This window comes from Castor canadensis, chromosome 13 (genome assembly GCF_047511655.1).
Source record: "Castor canadensis chromosome 13, mCasCan1.hap1v2, whole genome shotgun sequence".
Classification (NCBI taxonomy): domain Eukaryota; kingdom Metazoa; phylum Chordata; class Mammalia; order Rodentia; family Castoridae; genus Castor; species Castor canadensis.
The window spans coordinates 91651811-91671659 of NC_133398.1; the positions used below are offsets into that span (position 1 = coordinate 91651811).

The 19849-nt window shown below is 41.0% G+C and overlaps 1 protein-coding gene across 6 annotated transcripts in view; it reads left to right on the plus strand.

Annotated features, from left to right (window-relative positions):
* Positions 1 to 19849, plus strand: part of Slc28a3 (solute carrier family 28 member 3) — a 68715-nt gene that overhangs the window by 35222 nt on the left and 13644 nt on the right. For 4 of the 6 annotated variants that reach the window (XR_012440500.1, XM_074052272.1, XM_074052275.1 and 1 more), the window contains exons 3-11: positions 347 to 432; positions 3287 to 3378; positions 5378 to 5567; positions 8708 to 8852; positions 10155 to 10268; positions 10858 to 10935; positions 13454 to 13534; positions 15451 to 15531; positions 17452 to 17577. Coding sequence is in view for 5 of the 6 variants with exons in the window: in XM_074052272.1 (XP_073908373.1) it covers positions 347 to 432; positions 3287 to 3378; positions 5378 to 5567; positions 8708 to 8852; positions 10155 to 10268; positions 10858 to 10935; positions 13454 to 13534; positions 15451 to 15531; positions 17452 to 17577 (993 nt within the window). In the remaining variant the exon portion in view is untranslated. Of the gene's footprint in view, positions 1 to 346; positions 433 to 834; positions 945 to 3286; positions 3379 to 5377; positions 5568 to 8707; positions 8853 to 10154; positions 10269 to 10857; positions 10936 to 13453; positions 13535 to 15450; positions 15532 to 17451; positions 17578 to 19849 lie in introns of all 6 variants that reach the window. The other 2 variants (XM_020183875.2, XM_074052273.1) reach the window with 2 other exon arrangements.

Here is a 19849-nt window from a genome sequence, read left to right on the forward strand (position 1 = left end):
AGGGGAGGTTTATGCAGCCTCTGGTATCAACTTTATTTAACGCTTGCCTGAAGATAGAGGTAGTGTTGAATGATTACAAGTAGACAGGAGCAAAAAGCAGAAATGTGAGCCTGTTCCCTTTAAAAAAGAAAAAAATGTTAGTGGCTTCTCTGGGACAAAAGGGACAGATAAGTGTGATCCTGAGTTTCTTATGATTATAAGAGGGAAAAAAATGTGCAGTAGATAATAGGAGCTGTCTCGTGCATAATAATGTAGAAGGGCCTGTTGAATTCTGAGCAAAGGAGACCGGTTCCACAGTGCCCAGGGTTCTCACTGTCCCATCTCTGCTCCAATGTTTGATCTCCAGAGTGAAGAGCAGGTCACAATAGAGCAAGAGTCTCTAAGAAACAAAGAAGAAGACATGGAAGATGACCACGATGGGCAGCAAAAAGGGTATAGTTTTTAAGTCGGGAAAATAACCACATCTACCTCCTATCTGTTCACCCCTTTGTTTTATCCCTTTGTTTTATCCTTGTCTATTTTTAAAACTTCTTATGATTCATTAGAAATTGTCACCACCTCACCTACCCAACCAACAACACTTTCAGAAAAATTAATGGAGCTCTAGAATAATCAATGTGGTCAATTCAAACTGCTGATGTCTTAGGAATCCAGTATCTGGATTTAAATTCACCCAGGACACTCTTCTCATTAAAGATGTGAATTACCTACTAATTGCTCCAGTCCATACAAAAGTAGTTAATTTATCTTCTCAACATCAATAAATAACAGTTGATTTCTCAAAGCTCAATCCACCTTAAATCTCAACAAACTATTGCTTTTCTTACCTTGTAGTACCCTGAAATTATTCCAAGCATTTGCAATCCCGTAAGGTTGGAGAGGCAAGATTGTTACCTTTATTTTTGGACCAGGAGAATGAAGCTCAAAGAAGTGACCTACCAAAGGTCAGTCAGCTGGAGTATTAGAGCGAGTCTGGAATTTTAGCCTCTGATTCCCACTCCAAAATTGTCTGGTACTCTTATCATGACACTACAATATTTATCCATTTACCAAATTCCTATTTAAATTTAATTTAAATTGGTACACCTCAAAGGAAGTTTATTTTTATGTATCAGAAGATATCTCTGAAGTCAGTCAGAATTAGGGTTGCAAGGTCTTGTCACATATATACTACCAAGAATATTTACAACCCCAGAAATGGAGTTGGGAAAAAAAGAAAGAAACAGAGCTGAATTTCATCCCTCATTTTATTTTATGAGCGTCTGCGCCAGAGGGGACTGAGGTTCTCTGGAGTGGTCAGGAATACTCTGGTTTCACTAATGTTAATGGCACTGAAACGACCACCAGGGGGTTCAGCCTAGACAACCACAGTGACCCAAGAGTCAATTTCCAGCTACTTTGCTTTATAGAGTCAAATTACTGTAATGGACTGCACACATTCCCTGCAATTAAAAGATCTGATAAAGTCACCTACAGTAGATGGATGTGCCTATTAAATGTCACTCCCCTCCAACTGCTACATTTTTTTTAAACACTCTATCTGCAACTGAGGGTAATGCATTATTAGCTTTTCCTAAATCAAACCACAAAACTTTAGTCCTTTGTTTTTATTAAGTTCTATAACCAGTTTAGTTAGCTATATGCTGAAAATGTGGCACAAGCTTCCATTCTTTGAAAGCACCTAAGAATAATGAGTCTTTTACCCAGTATGAGCATTTTCTGCTTTTCTTTCTGTTTTCTATCCTTGTAACTAAGCTGTTTTTATTTTGCTAGCATGTATTAATTATACAAAGGGGTTTCATTGTGATATTTACATATAATGTTCTCTGATCATATTTACCCCCTGAAACTTGGTCTTCACTACACTTTTTGTTTTGTTTTGTGGTTTTGGTGGGAATGGGATTTGAACTCAGGGCTTCACATTTGCAAAGCAGGTGTTCTACTGCTTGAGCCACACCTCCAGTCCTTCACTACTCTTTTATTCACCCATATCTTCTGGAGTAGCATACCTGGTCTCAGAACTTACCACAGACATACATGCAGACAGTGCACATGGCAATGCCTGTCACTGTGTGTGGCATGCTGACACTTCCTATTGTGAGGCACGCTCGTCCTGCAGTTTACTTCAGCATCCGTCTTCCCTGCTTTGTGTTCCACTCTCTGTTCCCTTGGACCTTGGCACACTCAGTTAGTGAAGGCTAACCAAGCCATGGCTGATGTTAGTCTACAATGAATAAATTCTCCATTTCTATTTTGTAAGACAAGGGACTTCCTAAATCTGTTTGTTGTTTGCTTGATTTTTTTCTTTTGTTTTTTAAACTTAAATTCAGCATATAGTGAAACTATAGAAACAATTGACATTCAGATATCTAAGGGAAAAAATCAAGTGTAAAAGGTATGGACTGACAAGAGAAAACTATACTTTGAAAACTACTGCTCCCTTTTTAATGGTACAGTGACATTTCCTACTAGTAAGTATAAAATACAAATTTATCATTTCAACAATAAACATTTTGTCAGTAGTAACAGCAACTAGCAGTTATACCAAACTAATAATATTAATAAAAATAAAGGGGATGTGATCCAGTTATATTCAATACAAATTCACCCATAGGAAAAGAGGTCATGGAAGCATAGCACATACAAAAATATCGCACCCTCTTTCTTTGTTTTGTTTTATTTTGCTCTGCTTTGCAGTACTGGAGTTTGAACTCAGGGTCTGACACTTGCTAGGTAGGGACTCTATCACTTGAGCCACTCTGCCAGCCCTTCACCCTTTTTCTTGTCGCCTTCATTTTAAAAAGAGGAAAGTCCAAAGCTTCTTTCCTTTTTAGATTAATGGGAACTTCATTTTTATTCTAAGAAAATGACACCAAAGTGAAGCAGCATTATATCACTGACCACATTTTTTTCGAACAGGGATATACACCCTCACATAACATCATCCCCAAAACATCTTTTTTAATTCCTTTCCTCAAATCATGGATAAGTATGTAGTGAATACAGATTGTGTCAAGTACAACTTCAGAAACTAGAGATGATAAAAACATAAAAGGACCTTATATAAGAAAAAATGTCATATGTTCATAGCATCATTTTCTCTTTCTGGACCCACAGGAAGAGGACATTGCTGAGGCAATTTTTAATGTGGCCATTTGACTGAATTTTGGTCCATAAATGAGGGCAGATCGTTTGATTGTTTTACAGACCTAATCTAGCCTGAGCATGTCAGTTTATTTCATGTTTTGAGTGTCTACTTTAGCCTGACTTTGCTTTTATGTTGCAGGTGTTTGGAAAGGAAGTACGAAACAGTTTGTGATTTTTGTAGAAAACACAAAACTATTCTTCGTTACATCATCGGGGGCATTTTATTAACTGGTAAATACCAAAGGGTAATGGAGTTTTTCAGGACTCTTCCAAGTATTAGCTTTCTGCAGAAAGAAAATAAACTTTTCCCTTCCATGGACCTCACCAAAGCATCTCAAAAAATAAATCAAGAAATCCAATTACTTCCCTGCCCCATTTATGAGGCCAACAGGTCATTTTTTCAAGTCACCTATTTAGTCCATTTTCTGCTGCTATAACTGAATAACTCAGACTAGCCAATTTATAAAAAATAGAGATTTATTTAGTTCACAATTCTGAGGCTGAGAAATCTAAATCAAGGTGCAAGAATTGATGAAGACTTTCTCACTGTGTCACAACATGGAGGGGGAGGGGCTGGTGGAGTGGCTCAAGTGGTAGAGTGCCTGCCTAGCAAGCATCAGGCCCTGAGTTCAGATCCCAGTGCCACCAACCCCCCCCTAAAAAAACCCAACATGGAGGTCATGAGGCAGAGCAAGCATGCTAGCCAGCATCAAAGTCTCTTTCCCTTTTTTTACAACCACTAATAATGTCATAAGGGCCCCACCCTCATGACCTCACCTAATCCTAATCACCTCCAAAGAGCCCACCTCCAAACACTATTAAGATATAAATGTGAGCATTAAGCGTCCAACACATGAACTTTGGGGAGACACATTCAAACCATAGCACCTTTCTTGTGATCTGATTTTGGAGGAGTGCATTGGTTAATGAAAACCTAGAAAATCTGGGTAACTGGCAGACCTGGTGATCATCATCAGGCAAAAATCTAATTGGAGGAAGTGAACACATATAAACAGCTTAGGCCATTTGGTCCCCTCCTCTTGCCTACAGGCAAGACAAGAATGTCTTTGGTTTCTACTCTCTCCAAAGCAAAGTGCTCCACAGCCCATTGCAGAGAACCTTCTGTCTGTAACCAGACATGGTGGTTCATGCCAGTAATTCTAGCTACTCAGAAGTAGGAGATAGGAGGATTGTGACTTTGAGGCCAGCACAGGAAAGTTAACAAGGCCCTATCTCAAAATAAAATTAAAACAAAAGGGCTGGGGATGTAGCTCAGGTGGTAGAGAACTTTGCCTGGCAAGGGTGAGGTCCTGGGTTCAATCCCTAATATGCGGTGGGGGTGAGGTGAGAGGAGGATAACACTCAGACTACAAAATGAACGCCTCCCCAAGCCCACAGACATTAGTCCAAGATTGCTAAACCACTAAGGTCAAGGGTTTTGCTGGTGCCCAGCCAGCCAACGCAGGAAACGGTAGGGTTGTCATCTTTCCCATACCAGTCCAGCAGTATTTTAGACGCAGCGCTATACTGAGCTCGCCATCAACACCATGCCGCTCCTGCCGTTGTAGTACTTAGAGCCATAGACTGTGTGAGCAGAAAGACGCGGCTATGTTCCAGTACAACATACTTGTGGGGTGCAAATATAAATGGATAAATTGCAATTGTGAATGCCATCTACAAAACCAAGAGGCAGGCCAGACTTGACTCGGAGACGATTGTGCACTGACCTTTCGGAATTCGAGACCTTATTCTTATCCATGAATGTGCTCTTCTAAAGCACCCACCATAGTTATTGCCCTGCCTCCTTCCTTAGACAGTGTGGCACTTACAGATTGTTGGTTGGTCTATTTTGCTTTTAAGCTTAGGCCAAACTTGAGCTGCAGGAAAATCAGTACCTCTTTGCCAGTGGTTGCTCCAATGCTTGGCCTTTCTCTGATAGTAACTCACCTGTTGAGTCTGAATACAAGGGGAACAAAAATTAGTGCTAAGAAAGAGGTCTAGTGATCAAGAATCAGGATTCAGAACTCAGAAGGTACTCTTTCCCTTAGCATTCCTTGTGAAAATTTAAGGACTTGATGGGGGAAGAGGGCAAAATCTCTCTGGAGAGAAACCAGGACCATATAAAGCATCCCAGCATTCAATGGGGTTTTGGTGAAACCTCCCCTTGCCTGAGTCAGATCAAGTTTAGCTGGCCTTGGTGATATTTAATTCTGCTTTGCCTCCTGGACAGGTTTCTTGGCCCTGGTGATTACAGCCTGTGTGCTGAACTTTCATAGAGCCCTTCCTCTTTTTGTGATCACGGTGGCTGCCATCTTCTTTGTTGTCTGGGACCACCTGATGGCCAAATATGAACATCGAATTGATGAGTTCCTGTCTCCAGGGCGAAGGCTTCTGAACAACCACTGGTTCTGGCTGAAGTGGTAAATGCAATTGGTTCTCTTATTGCAATTGAGGGGGTTATTAGTCCTTTCCAACACTGTTACAAAAATTTGTTTTAAAATTGCTTCCTCATTTATGGGATTTTGAAGCTAGGAACAACCTTGGGAGGCATCTAATGCTTCATTTTACAAACAGGAAATTAAGACTTAGATGAAGTGATGACTCATATGAAATGTGTTCAAGTGTCCCTACAATCATCTTAATTCAAGACTACTAAAGGATAAAATGCTGTCCAAAACACATTAATTGAATAACCGTCTATGTACTATATTAGACACCTCTGTTCCTATCATGAAGCAGTGAAGAATATAGAATAGTGCAAGGTTTTAGTCATGGCAGAGAAGGCTTAAGCTCTCCTTTTGGCTTGTCAGAGGAATGACATCAGGATCAATCAGCAATGTCCATCCTGGCACAGGACAGCGATCAGCAATACGAATCAAATCTGATCTCAGCCCCTGTTTAAAGGGCTAGTTTCATTTGTACGTGGAAGCAATGGTAGGATCTCTCTGTATTGCTATCCTTATCTCAACTAGCAAAAATGCTTTGCCTTCCTTATTATTGCTTATGTTTTCTTTCAACAAAATTAGAGAAAAGGGCAGAACAGATTCTGCCTGGAAGCAAGGGCGGGGGAGAGACAGGGGGCTGGGAATGGGGGGAGAAATGAACCAAACAACATATGCTGCATATGTGAATAAACGAATTAAAAAAAGAAATAAAAAAAATAGAAGGGCTGGTTTATAAGTACAAGATGATGGAGATAGCTGACATGTCTGCAAAGAAATTTCATTGTTGTGACATTTTTTTCTTGTACCAGTCATATGTAGTCCCTTTAAAATTTATTTACAAAATGAGGACTATAGAATATATCCAATCTCAGTTTTTTAAGTTTATAGTTCCTCTATGGTTGACTATTTTTTTACATATATATATTTACATATATATACTTATATATATATATTTTTTTTTCTCCTTGTGATGAGCTTAAACATTTTTTTAATCTATTTTTGGCTAATTCAAGTCAACTGTCATCTCATTATCTTCTTTTCTTTGTTTCTTATTTATTTATTTATTTATTTTGTGTGTGTGGTACTGGGGTTTAAACTTAGAGCTCCACACTTGCTCAGCAGGTGCTTTACCACTTGAGCCAGGTGTGCACTCCTTTCTGCTTCAGTTATTTTTGAACAGGGTGTTGAGTCTTTGCCCAGGCTGGCCCGACCACAATCCTCCCATTTAGATTTCCAGCACAGCTGGGATGAGCAGCATGCACCACCATGCCCAACTCACTGGTTGAAATGCAGTCTTGCTAACTTTATGCCTTGGCTAGCCTGAAACCAAGATCCTTCCAATCTCTGCTTCCCAAGTAGCTAGGATTGCAGGCCTGAGCCGCCTGGCCTTTTCATTTCTTTATTGGATAATGAATCCAATAGTTTTTCAGTTAGGCTTTCAGTTCCTCTTATTTGTTTCCATGACTTTTGCTACCTAAAAATTAGGATTTGGTGGACTGAGGGACTGGCTCAAGCAGTTGAGCAGCCACCTAGCAACTGTGAAGCCCTGAATTCAAACAGTACCACCAAAAAAAGAAAAAGAAAATTAGGATTTTTTTTTTCCCCAAGGACTGGAAAAATTAATGTTGTTTGAATATTCATCATAACCAAAACAAAAATTAGGATTTTAGAAACAAACAAACAACTTTAGAGTGTTAGGAATTGCCTGGAGGTTAAGAACACTTGAGTGTGTAACCAATGTATTACCCATAGATAGTGATTAAAATATAATGTAACTTCCCATCCATCATTCTTCCCATTTTATTCAGTAGGTACTATCTATTCAATACTGTGTATAAAAGTGCCCAAAATTCCATGACCTTTCTGCTCAGTTTTAATTGATGGTCTAATAGTCACAGTCATATTTTTAATATTAAAAATGTCTCATCCCCTACAATAATGAAAGCCAGCAATTTGCCCAAGTGCCCCTTCCTTCCTGTCAGCTTTAGATTGCATTTCTCCTTTCTCCCTGCTGTTTGTTTCTCTACCAGAGTCAAAGCCAAACAGAGATCAGAGCCAGAACAGGTCTGACTCCGGAGGGACTGGCCCCCTAGGGAGTAAGGGTCTTGGGAACTATTAAAGCAGACACTCTCTAGAGAGCTCCATGTCCTGCAGTGACTGCCAAAGACTTTCCCTTTGGCCTCTTTCTGTGGAATTTCCTCTCCCTCCAGGTGGCCCTACTTGGTGGGTCCCAGGACTGAGATACCCACATGGAATCTACCAAAACACTTCACAAATCCTCATCCTAATAAATCAGGATTGTGCAATCCCCTTACAGTGGTCTTTCTGGTTTTGCCATCAAAAAGTAAGTCAGTCTTGTCACATCTGCTAGACTCCCCAGGGAAGGCGAAACCCAAAGTCAGATTTAGCTGTTGAGATCCCCCAACTACAGGGAACACATTTTAAGTTCTCCCAAACAGGGAAGAAAGCAACACCTCACCCAGCCCCCAGAGCAAGGTGAAGAATTCCTGTAGCAGTCTGAGTATGGTGATACCTGTCTGTAATCCCAGTATTCAAGAGGCAGAAGGCAAGGTTGAGTCCCAGGCCAATCTGGGATACATAACAGTAAGAAAGGAAGGAAGGAAGAAGGGAGGGAGGGAAGAAAAGGAGAGCCAGGCACCAGTGGCTCACACCTGTAATCCTAGCTACTCAGGGGGCAGAGATCAGGAGGATTGAGGTTCAAAGCCAGCCCGAGAAAATGATTTGCAATACCCTCTAGAAAAATCCTATCACAAAAAAGGGCTAGTGAAGTGGCTCAATGTGTAGACCCTGAGTTCAAGCCCCAGTACTGCAAAAAAAAAAAAAGAATCACAGTAGCTCTGTCAAAGAACTCACCAGGCCTCCTCTCTCGCCCCTTTGTGTATCCTTGAACTCATATAGGGTCTGGAGTCATAGAGTGAGAGAGACACATTGCCTTTTTTTTTTTTTTTTTTTTGGCTATTTGTCATTATCACCACAACCAAAAAAGTTAGGCTGAGGTAAAGTCAAGGTGTGTTGCTTTCATTAGCATTTTTCTCTTTGTTACAATGCTCAGGTTAACACAACAAATGATGCCAGTGCCTCCTTCTGTCTCCCAGGGTGATCTGGAGCTTACTGATCCTGGGGATTATTTTCTGGCTGATCCTTGACACTGCCAAATTGGGTAAACAGCAGTTGGTGTCCTTCGGTGGGCTTGTAATGTTCCTTATCCTGTCATTTCTGTTTTCCAAGCACCCAACCAGAGTAAGTATGAAACTGATTGGTTTTGGGGGGAGGGGAATTTTTTTTTTTTTTGCTTCCAGGAGTAAATAGTTCAAAATAATAACTGAAATAATTTAACTCTTCAATATTTTTCTTACTTTGCTGTTATTATTCAAGGTGGCGAGAGTGCCCTTCTTCTGGAACTTTCAAAAGTATTATCTGTTACTATCTCATGTTCCTGTCTCAGTAATTCCCAGTTACACAATCAGTGAAACCTTCTTCCCCTGACAAATTCAGTTTCTACTTGTGTACCCCTGCCCATCAAACACATATAGAAAAAAACTCATTCATTTTGACCCAGATTTTCCCAGACTGTAAGTTACCTATTACAGTATTCTACATTCAATCCTGAGGTTTATCAAAGTTCCATTTACAATTGGGCTTTTGGTCTCAAACTTTGTCCTTACACAGCTTTTTCCCATTGAACTCAATTCTCATCTTTGTTCTATAACCCATGAAATGGACAGGAACTCTGAAATCTAGCAGCTCTTACACATGAGTCACAATGGCCAGCTCTGGAAGACTTTTCTGGCTAAAAGGTTGACCCAAAGAAAAAGCATTAATCAGAGACCAAGTTCATCTCATATGATCCAAATGATTTGGCCTGTGCAGGTGAACATCTCCATTTCCTGTGCCTTCGATACCATTCAGGCCATTTATTTCTGCAGTGAAAATGAACTCAAATGAGTATCCATTTCTAGAGTTCATCCTGGGTCTGCATTCAAGATCACTGACTCCTTCTGTAGTGAAACAAGAGCCCTTCACCCAGGAAGAATTTCATTTAATTCACTTATATGTTGTTAAATCAACAAGCCTTGAACACAAAGAAGTCATATTCTGCCTTTCCATTTTAACTGGGAGAAATAATTTTTTATACTTACATAATGTGCAATATATATATATATTACAGTATGACTGGGACAGCCAGGGCCTTCCTCCTCTAGCGATGCTTCTTAGTTTACTGTCTGTGTCTAAGTTATTTATCATGACTTAGTAGTTACATACTTTCCCAAGACTGAAGGTTTCCACTCAGATTTAGGAAAAGTGAATGCAATCTTGAGTTTTTTAAGGTATGGTTCCATCAAAAAATTCTCTGCTGTGGCTGTTTGGACTTCCTGAAGGCCAGTCACAGGCCACCTTGGAAAATGCCTACAAGGAAGCAGTGGCCTCTTGGACATCTGGGTGTGTTGCTCTTGTTAGCACTTTTTGTTTGTTAGTTTAGGCCTCATTGCACTTATTGCTTATGTTAGCACAATAAGGGATGATCTTCATCTTTTTGCATAGGTTTACTGGAGACCTGTCTTTTGGGGAATTGGATTGCAGTTTCTTCTTGGGCTCTTAATTCTAAGAACTAAGCCTGGATTTATTGCTTTTGATTGGTTGGGCAAACAAGTTCAGGTAAGTGGCTCAAAAGAATACTTTGCTTTTATAGCACTTTTAACATTTGGATGTAATCCTCAAAACATGTCAGAAATAGTTTAATTTGTTTGCAGTGTTTGACCTCAGTTTTAATTCCATAGCATGAATTAGACAAATACCTGTTGATGTCAAATATGTAGTCTGTCTAGTTTATTAATATTATTGCTACCCTTGACCTGTATCCTCTACTTCAGCACCACCCTACCCCTTTTACCCCATTATCCTGCCCTAGGGGCACCAGAATTCTAAGAAATTGGCTTCATTTACATCCAGTAGTAACTGGTGCTACCCATGTACCAGTTATGGCTTGCTAGAGCAAATTGCCACACTCGGCTCATCCCTTTGGCATCCTGGAGTAAGAGAGAATGTCAGAAATAACAGGAAATTTGTATGCAGGTATGATTTAAAAATATGCTTCCATGCCCATTGGATGGGCAAATCAGAAAATATTAACTTTCCAAGTCTATCTAGAAGTTTGCAGGGTCCTCATCCTCTGCAGAGCCTAATGTCCCTGGGCTTATGATGTCACTTCACTAGTTATAATGAACTCTTTCTTTCTTAACCTCAGACTTTTCTGGAGTACACTGATGCTGGTGCTGTATTTGTCTTTGGTGAGAAATACACAGACCACTTCTTTGCATTTAAGGTAAATCCAGACCCCTTTTCTATGTAGTCTCTGCCTTTTCTAGCTTCTCAGTGTTTGTAGATAAGCAGACCGGCCCAAAACCAGGTGCATACTGCTGGGTGTGTTACAGGTTTGTAACACATCACTGTCCTTTTTCACTTATAATATTATCTGAACTCAGTGTACTGTGTTGCTCCTGTATAGCCTTAAGGGAAGCATCTAGAGGTCAGAAACATTCAAATATTTGGTGGGAGGGGGGTTTGTAGTATTGCCTAAAATCCTATGGGGTAATAGTATTTGGGACTTCAGGGAAAAGAACAATGTATACCTGGAAATGCGCAGGCATGAGGCCCCCAATAGCGTCCACGTACAACGTCAGCAACAACTCTACATTCAGAAAAGTCTTCCATCCCAGGATAACTGGGACAGCCAGTCAACCACCTCAGCCTCTGCTCTTCTACAGCCATCCCTACACTGACCCTTTCTCATCTCTCCTTCAGCACAGTAGTCATTGCCTGGTTAGGCCTTCCCCTAATCAGTTACAGAGGAGAGGCAACCTGGTTCCTGTCCAGACACAGTTCCCTCTCAGGGCTCCCACAAACCCCAGAAAGTTCCCCTCATCTGGGATGCCCCTACAAATATGTGTCTGAGTCAGAAAGTTGCATTTGACTTTTACTCCAGCTTTCTTTTTTTGTGGTGTTTTAGCTTCTCCATTTCTAAATTGTTTTCTCCCTTCCAGACTCCAAATTACCCTGGCTTCAGTTAGGCCAACTTTTATGCTAGATATTCTTATATATTTTTTATTTTTAATGACACACAATAATCTTCCATAGTCTTGGGGGTATAGTGTATAATACAGTATATAATGTATAATAATCCTATCAGGGTCTGAATCTTTTCTAACACTATTGATCTGATGCTTTGGTGCTGAGATAACTAAGCCATATCTGAAAGGTCAACTCACACAGAGTGATACAGAAATATGCTCATATTGTGAATTGAATTCAGAATTGGAAAAGAAAAAACAAAGTCACAAAGGAGTAACTTGCTACCGAGACTACAGGAGCATCTTCAGACCTTGTCATCTCCCCCACCCCCCAGCAGTGGCCTCTATTCTTTTCTACCAATGCTGAAGCCCTGGAAAAGCACCTGGAACTCCTTCCTGCTTCAGGAAAGCTCTGTCTACCCATTAAAGCTAATAAAAGACTTGTAGTGAGCAAGCTCTGACTACTGGCACAAAATGTCTTTTAATATAAATTATTAATAGAGTTTTCTAAATCAGATCCTGTACAAATTGTCCCTGGTCATTCAGTGCCTCTGGTGCACCTTGTCTCTGGCCATTTAGCTGGAGAACAGTGGGGAAGGGTAAAGTAGGGTGAGGCTGAGCAGAGACCCAGCCCCCAGTTCTGTGAGGTCTGTGCAGGGTGGACATTGTTCCCTGTAGAAACACAGGCTGCACTGAAGGCTCCCAAAGAGCACCAGAAAACAGGATCTAGGAAAACACAATACTTTAACACAGAGCTAAGCTAGTCTCCAAAATGTAATTTTTTTAGTGATTCAAAAATCTATAGGTAAAAGAATTCTTATTTTCAAATTCACTCTGTAGAAGTATTATGTGCAAGCACCAGCCTGCTTTATCTGACCTTCAGAGATACTGTACATAAGGATCTGAGGTGGCTTACAATTAATTGTGACCCAGGTTACTCTGCCAATTAGTGGTGAAGCCCATGTCTTTTTAATATCAAAACAATAAGAATATTTGTCAATGGACTTCAAATTGTCAATCTAGTTGTTATAAATTTTCCCAAAACTGCATTCTTTCTCTTAGTAAGAAGCTCATGACAGAAGACGGAAATGTCAAGTTTCCTATGAAATATATTTGTCTTAGTCTGTTTTCTGTTATTATAACAAAATACCTGAGACTGGGTAATTTATAAAGAACAGAAGCTTATGTAGCTCACAGTTCTGAAGCTAGGAAGTCCATTATCAAAGTGCCAATATTGGTGAGGGCCTCTTTCTGCATCATAACATGGTGGAGAGCATCACATGGTGAGGCAGAGAAAGTGTGCTAGCTCAGTCCCTCTTCCTCTCTTCCTCATATAGAGGCTGAGGATGTTGCTCAATCCTCAAGCACTTGCTAGGAACGTGCTCTAGCATGGATGGAGCCCTGGGTTTAAGCCCTAGAACCACAAAAAATAAAATATGCCAATACTGCCATCCTAGGGACCCACCCATCTAATCCTAAAATTTCCCAAAGACCCCAACATTAACATGAACTTGGGGGTTAAGTTTTCACCATGTTTAGGGCACACACTCAAACCATTGCAATACTCAAGCCTGTCCAGAAGCAATTAGAATAAGAGACTGTAGAAAAGGATAATGCCGATAAAAGTGTTGTTTAATTCAAGAGGCATTTCTGTGTTGTGTGATATTTCTGGTGGAGAAAAGGAGGCAGAGAGGAGACCTAGTGGGAGACTTGCAGTACCACTGGATTCAACACTGACCTGTGGTCACTTTTGTCCTCTTACCCTACCCACAGGTCCTGCCAATCGTGGTTTTCTTCAGCACCGTGATGTCCATGCTCTACTACCTAGGACTGATGCAATGGATCATCAAGAAGGTACTGCAGTGGGAGGGACTGAGTGGCAGGTGTGGAGCTGATTGTTTCAGGTACAAAGTCTTAAATGCCTTGTATCCAGGCATTTCAGAATGCCTTTCTCTTCCTACAAAGAATCACTTCCATCACCATCCAAGTTACATTCAAACCCCAAAATTCTGCATGTATCCGCATAGGGAATCTTATCTCAGGGACTTATAATAGGACTTGGACTTGTAACTCACCAGAGCAGCTACTTCTTTAGCTAAGGAACTGAAGTCAGATACCAGGGGAAGGCAGCATCAGTCCTTCCTTGTGGCTGCCCACCTTGTCTTACACAGTCACTGTTTATCTTCAGGAAGTGAACAAAGTAGGTGCTCTGAGTCTTGGAGTTGCTAGAGAAATCAAAGCAAGAAGTTGCTTTTTGTCCTGGAGGGAGTTTTATAAGCACATGATTTTTTTAAAAAGGAAGCATTTACTGGGTATTGTGCACCCATGCAGTCCCAGCAACTCAGAAGACAGAGGCAGGAAAATCACGAGGCAGAGGCAGGAGAATCATGAGTTAGAGGCTGCCCAGGCAAAGTTAGCAAGACCATTTCTTAAAATCAAAAGGGTTCAAGTGGTAGAGCACTTGCCTAATAAGGTAAGTCCCTGGATTCAATCCTCAGTATTGGGAGGAAAAAGGGGAACAGTTAATCTCATTCTTGCTGACCAAGCAAATGAATACTACCTCGAGTTAGATCAGGAAACAAGGACATTTGTAAGCTACTTTGGATGCTCATGAGAGCAAAGAGGTGCAAACAGAACTTGGGGGACAGCTACAACTCCCCTTTGATCCTATAAATAAATCATTGTATACACAGAAAGAGAAGAAAAGGTAGGGGAGAGAGAAAAACAATGCAGCAGAATTCAAAATTACAGCAAGAGGTCTGGGGCTCACAATTTTCTGATTGTTGATTTTAACATCTAGAATTACTGCACGCATGTCTAAGCAAAAAGAAAAGAGAGAGAATGCAACAGGAAATCTACATCCTGAAGTGGACTCTGGTTGAAAGGTGTGGTAGTCAGCTTTACATTGCTGTGACAGATATCTGCAATAATCAACTTATCAAGCTGAAAGGCTTGTTTTGGCTCACAGTTTTAGTGGTTTCAGTCCACAGTCCATTCACCCTGTTGTTTTTGGGTGTGGTAAGGCAGCACATCATGGCAGGCTGAGTGTGGTGAAACAAAGCCATTCCCCTGATGTCCAGGATGTGAAAAGAAGGTTCCACAATCCCCATTGAGGACACACCCTCTCCCACTAGGCTCCACCTCTCAAAGTTTCCACCATAGCACTATGATAGCACTATGTGGTGACAGCCACACCTTTAACACATGGGCCTTGAGGGACATTCCAGTTCCAAACTATTGCAAAAGATTAATTCAAAAATTGGAACCCATGAACCATATTCATTAGAATGAAGTACAAAAATCACACTTCAACTGTGTCCCAGTATTTTTTAGTTGTCTGACTTTTGACAAAACAACTGTTCTTTCTGAGCCTCGACTTTCTCACCCATAAAATGGACTTATTATAAAACTCATATCACATAATCAAAATTAAATGCATTACCCAGATCAAGGGTACAACAGTGCCTGGAATGCAGAAAAGCCTCCCATGAATGTTAGCAACTATCATTTATTACTTTCATATAAGATACCTATAGAAACTCATTTGTATATTGTTCAAAAATATATACAATGACCCAGAGTTACCACTCAAACAAGAGAATTTAACTGGCATGTTCTATGAGCTAAATGAGTTACATTTAGCACTGTCACTAACCTGCCAACAATTGGTGCAAGGCCTCCATGTTTTACTGTATTTAAAAGATTTTTATGCCTACTTTGATGTTTTTCTTAATATACGAATAGTTTTTCCCTGACCTTTCTTCCTTTAGGTCGGATGGGCAATGTTCGTTACTATGGGTTCATCTCCTATTGAGTCTGTAGTTGCTGCTGGCAATATATTTGTTGGACAGGTAAGTTGAAATATCAAAAAACAAAAGAAAAGCACCTGCTGAAATGGACAGCCTCCTTCCAAAACACAGAATAAAGAAATATTGGGGCATTATCATTTCTTTCAGTGTGGAGAGAAGGGTATAAAATAAGGAACCCCTAGTACTGGCAATGTCCAGATTCCAGAGAGAGAGAAAGAGAGAAATCCCTTCCAAAAGTCTGGGTACGCTAGTGTAGAGTTGGGTTCTTGAACATTTATGGAGAGGAGAGTTAGTCATTTTATTAAAGCATAGGACATCTCATGTACAAATTCTCAGCAAATCTTTTCTGGGTTTATTGAATTATTGTGGTCTCTGGTCAATCCTCAGAGGCCAGTAGCTCTTCACTGAATCAATTTCACTATCTTGAAGCTGTAAACAGGAAGCAGGCAGCCTCTGACCTATACTGCAATGCCTATGGCAATGAAGGAGACAAGGAAAGGCTTCCCACCAACACACATTCAGCTGTATGCACCGCTCATTCTCAGATTGTCTGAACTGCCCAGTGGTCTGTCTGCTGAGCCTGAAGAAAATGTTTTGAGGTTTTCCTTCTCATCCAAGATAAGCTTTTAAGCTCCACTTTTCACTTCCCTGACATGAATAAATATTCTTTTGCCGGAAGTACATTTAAACAAAGAAATGTGATGCCAGGGGATGTCCCTCAAAATGGCAGCATTCCTAAGGGGTGGATAAGTAGGAAATGGTAATGAGGTACTCATCACTCGGGATACACAGCTTCAGGGAGAATAGAATCACACGCCAAAGAAGCCAAGTGGGAATACTCACTAGCACCACCGCCCAAAGGAATTGGACTTGAAACAAAAATCAACTCACCCAGAAAAACATCTGGCCCCAAATCCCAGACTTACAATTGCTCCAGGCAGGCTGAGCCTTCCTGTTAAGCCTGGCTCGCTAGCTTGGAGCTGTCTTTAGTGATATGTGGGAGGGTACACTTCCTTCCATAGGAGTTGAAATTATAATAATTATAGTCATAAAATCTCTTGGGACTAATTAGGGCACCGTCTTGAGTTGATTACTAGTACCTGTGGGGTAAGAGGGCTCACATACTGCGTTCCTATTTAGTCTATAAATTGAGGCACAACCATTCAATCTTATGGAACAATTAGAAATAATGAGGAGAAAATTGTAAAATTGCACACATGCTTCTGTGGTGCTCAAATTGATACTTAATATGCTAAAAGTACTGCTATTATTGATGGAGAGCCCACACTGCAGGCTGCCTGTCCTCCTTAATGAGATTCAAGCCTGTCCAGTTCCTTTTCATGCATCAGACAAGGGTCTCTGATTCTCAATTATGAAAGGACCTGCGGGCACCTGTTCTTGTTATTGATGGTTTTGTGTGTGTGTGTGTGTGTGTGTGTGTACTGAGGTGTCTCTGTTTCTCTAAGGAAACAGGCTGAGATTTTGTTCAAGATGAACATGGTAGTTTAGAAATCCCTAGTGCCCAAGGCCAGGCTACTGGGCAGAGTGACTTGATCAACCCTGAGAAAAGTACACTGCATCCGTCCTCAGAGCGTTCAGTGCCAGCCTGGGTGGAGGCACTGTAGGATGAGCCTCACCAATTGCAAGATTTACCCATGACTATATATTCGCACTGACCTAGAGTTTAAATGACCCAGATGTCAATGCTGTAAGTTCTCAAATTTCAGCCTGCATCAGATCACCTGAAAGCTTGTTAAAATACAGATTGCTAACCCTACCTGTTTCTGATTGGTAAATTGTAGAATTTGCATTTCTAAAGAGCTCCCACGTGGTCTGATGGAGCCTTATGATAAATCACCCTAAAACTCTGCTTTAGGATAAATCACCCGAAACACTGTTTTAGAGAATGTGTTGTTGAGTAGATTAGCACAATCCCCTAAAATCACCCTTCTCCATCCCCAGACGGAGTCTCCACTACTGGTTCGACCATATTTACCACATGTCACCAAGTCGGAACTCCATGCCATCATGACAGCTGGCTTTGCAACAATTGCTGGAAGTGTCTTGGGTGCATACATTTCTTTTGGGGTAAGAATGTTTTGGAATTAAGTTATACCAAATTAACCTCTTCTTTTGTTGCTATTTCTCTTTTGTTTCTAATTTTTTGTTTCCCATTGCTGGTGGAAAAGGAGGCCACAAGAGTGACCCTTTTGCCAGGCACTGGTGGCTTACGCCTGCAATCCTAGCTACTCAGGAAGCAGAAATCAAGAGAATCATGGTTCAAAACCAGCCTGGGCAAATAGTTCAAGAGACCCTATCTTGAAAATACCCAACATGAAAAAAGGGTTGGTGGAGTGGCTCAAGTGGTAGGGCACCTGCCTAGCAAGCGTGAGGCCATGCGTTTAAACCCTAGTGCAGCCAAAAAAGTCTCCCTTTTGCAGCGTGGCAAAAGTTGCCCACTCACAGTTGTTTTATCATTTGAACATAGTGACCCCAAGGAATTTGGGACTTCACTTTCATTTTCCTGCTACCGAAATGTGAATTATATCCCACCACACAAAAGTAAAATTGTAGGTCTGAAATTTTTCACGTGCGAAGAAAAACAAAACTATTACTGATATTAATAAAGGTGATCAAAAGCCAGGGCTAGCAAACTATGGCCCACAAGCCAAATCCAGATTAGCCTTTGTTTCTGTTAAGGTTTTATTAGAAATTAGCTACTTTCATTTGTCTTCAGTGGCCAGCAAAGACAAATCTAGTGGTGGCCAGCAAAATCAAAATTATTTGCTCTCTGGCCCTTTATAGAAAAGATTATGGGCAATTAATCTGAAGCAGTGATTCTCAAACCTACTGCACCTGGGAGTTCTTAAAGCCCTAATTTCCAGACCCATATGCCTAACAAATTAAATCAGAATTTCTTGGAATGAGATTCAGCCAGCAGTATTTTTAAAAACGTCTTTTCTTTTTTAGTAGCCTGGGGTTTGAACTCAGGGCTTTTCTCTTACAAAGCAAGTGCTCTACTGCTTGAGCCACATCTCCAGTCCATTTTGCTCTGGTTCTTTTGGAGACGGGGTCTTGTGAATTATTTGCCTGTTTTGGCCTCGAATAGTCCCAAGTAGCTAGGATTATAGGCATGAACCACCAATGCCCAGCTTAAAAACTTCTCAGCTTCCAATGTAGAATGAAGTTTGAGAACTGGTGGTCTGCCCTGTAGGGCTGGGGAATGCTGTGAATGATGTGTCTGTCCCCAGGTATACAGTTTACTAGTGCAGGATTGATACAGTCCCCAGTGGAGAAATTTAATAACACAGTCAACTCTGTGTGAATCAGGTCTCTAGGATTTCTTTCTTTCTTTCTTTCCTTTCTTTTCTTTCTTTTCTTAGTACTGGGGCTTGAACTCAGGGCCTACACCTTGAGCCACTCCACCAGCCTTTTTATGTGATGGATTTTTCTCAAGATAGGGTCTCATAAACTACTTGCCTCTGGCTGGCTTCGAATCACAATCCTCCTGATCTCTGCCTCCTGAGTAGCTAGGATTATAGATATGAGCCACCAGCACCTGGCTAGGATTTCTTACAAGACAATTGAACTTCACTGGGGTCTCCATACAGACCTGGGAGAGCCAGTTCCTAGGAAGAGGGAAGAAGAAGTAAAGCTACCTTAGGAATAGCAGAGTGAGTGAGTGATTCCCAGATAACTCACGGTCCCCACTGTAAGACTGCTGCCTTCAGAAATGTGCTAGGTGTTATGGGATTGGGAGGGAGGCACTGATTCTGGAATTCTGAAAATGTAGGGAAGATAATCCAGAAATAATTTGGGGGAAGGGGGAGGAGAGGCAAGGCACAGACCAACAACAGACTTGCAGTGGGGAAAATAGAAATAACATCCAGATCAAAAAGACTCTGCATGAATGAATATTATGTAAAGGCACAAAGAATTTCAGGAACGCAAAAGACAGGTAGAGAGGGATTATCTGTGCCTGCCTGTAGGTCAGAAGTCCTCTCCATGCCCATTCCAGCCCAGGTGTCCCCTATCTGAACTGATGATGTAATGAAACAGCAGCTTCAGAGACAGTTGAGTATTCCAGAAGACAGCAGAGAGGTTGAGGAGTCTTCTTTGAAAGTTCTTACAGTGCAGAATTAATTCTCTTCTGAAGTGATCAGGTTATGGTTTTGTGCTTTTCTCCAAGGCTGAGGCCAGTTGACAGGAATTCCTCCCTATCCTTTTGCTCTCAGGTGATGCCATGACAGCTCACTGAGAAAAGCTGACCTTCCAAACCTCCAAGGAAACATTGCTCTCTGGCACAGATTCAACTCCTGCCCCATCTCTTTCCTGTGAGGCTTTTGGACCATTTCTCTGG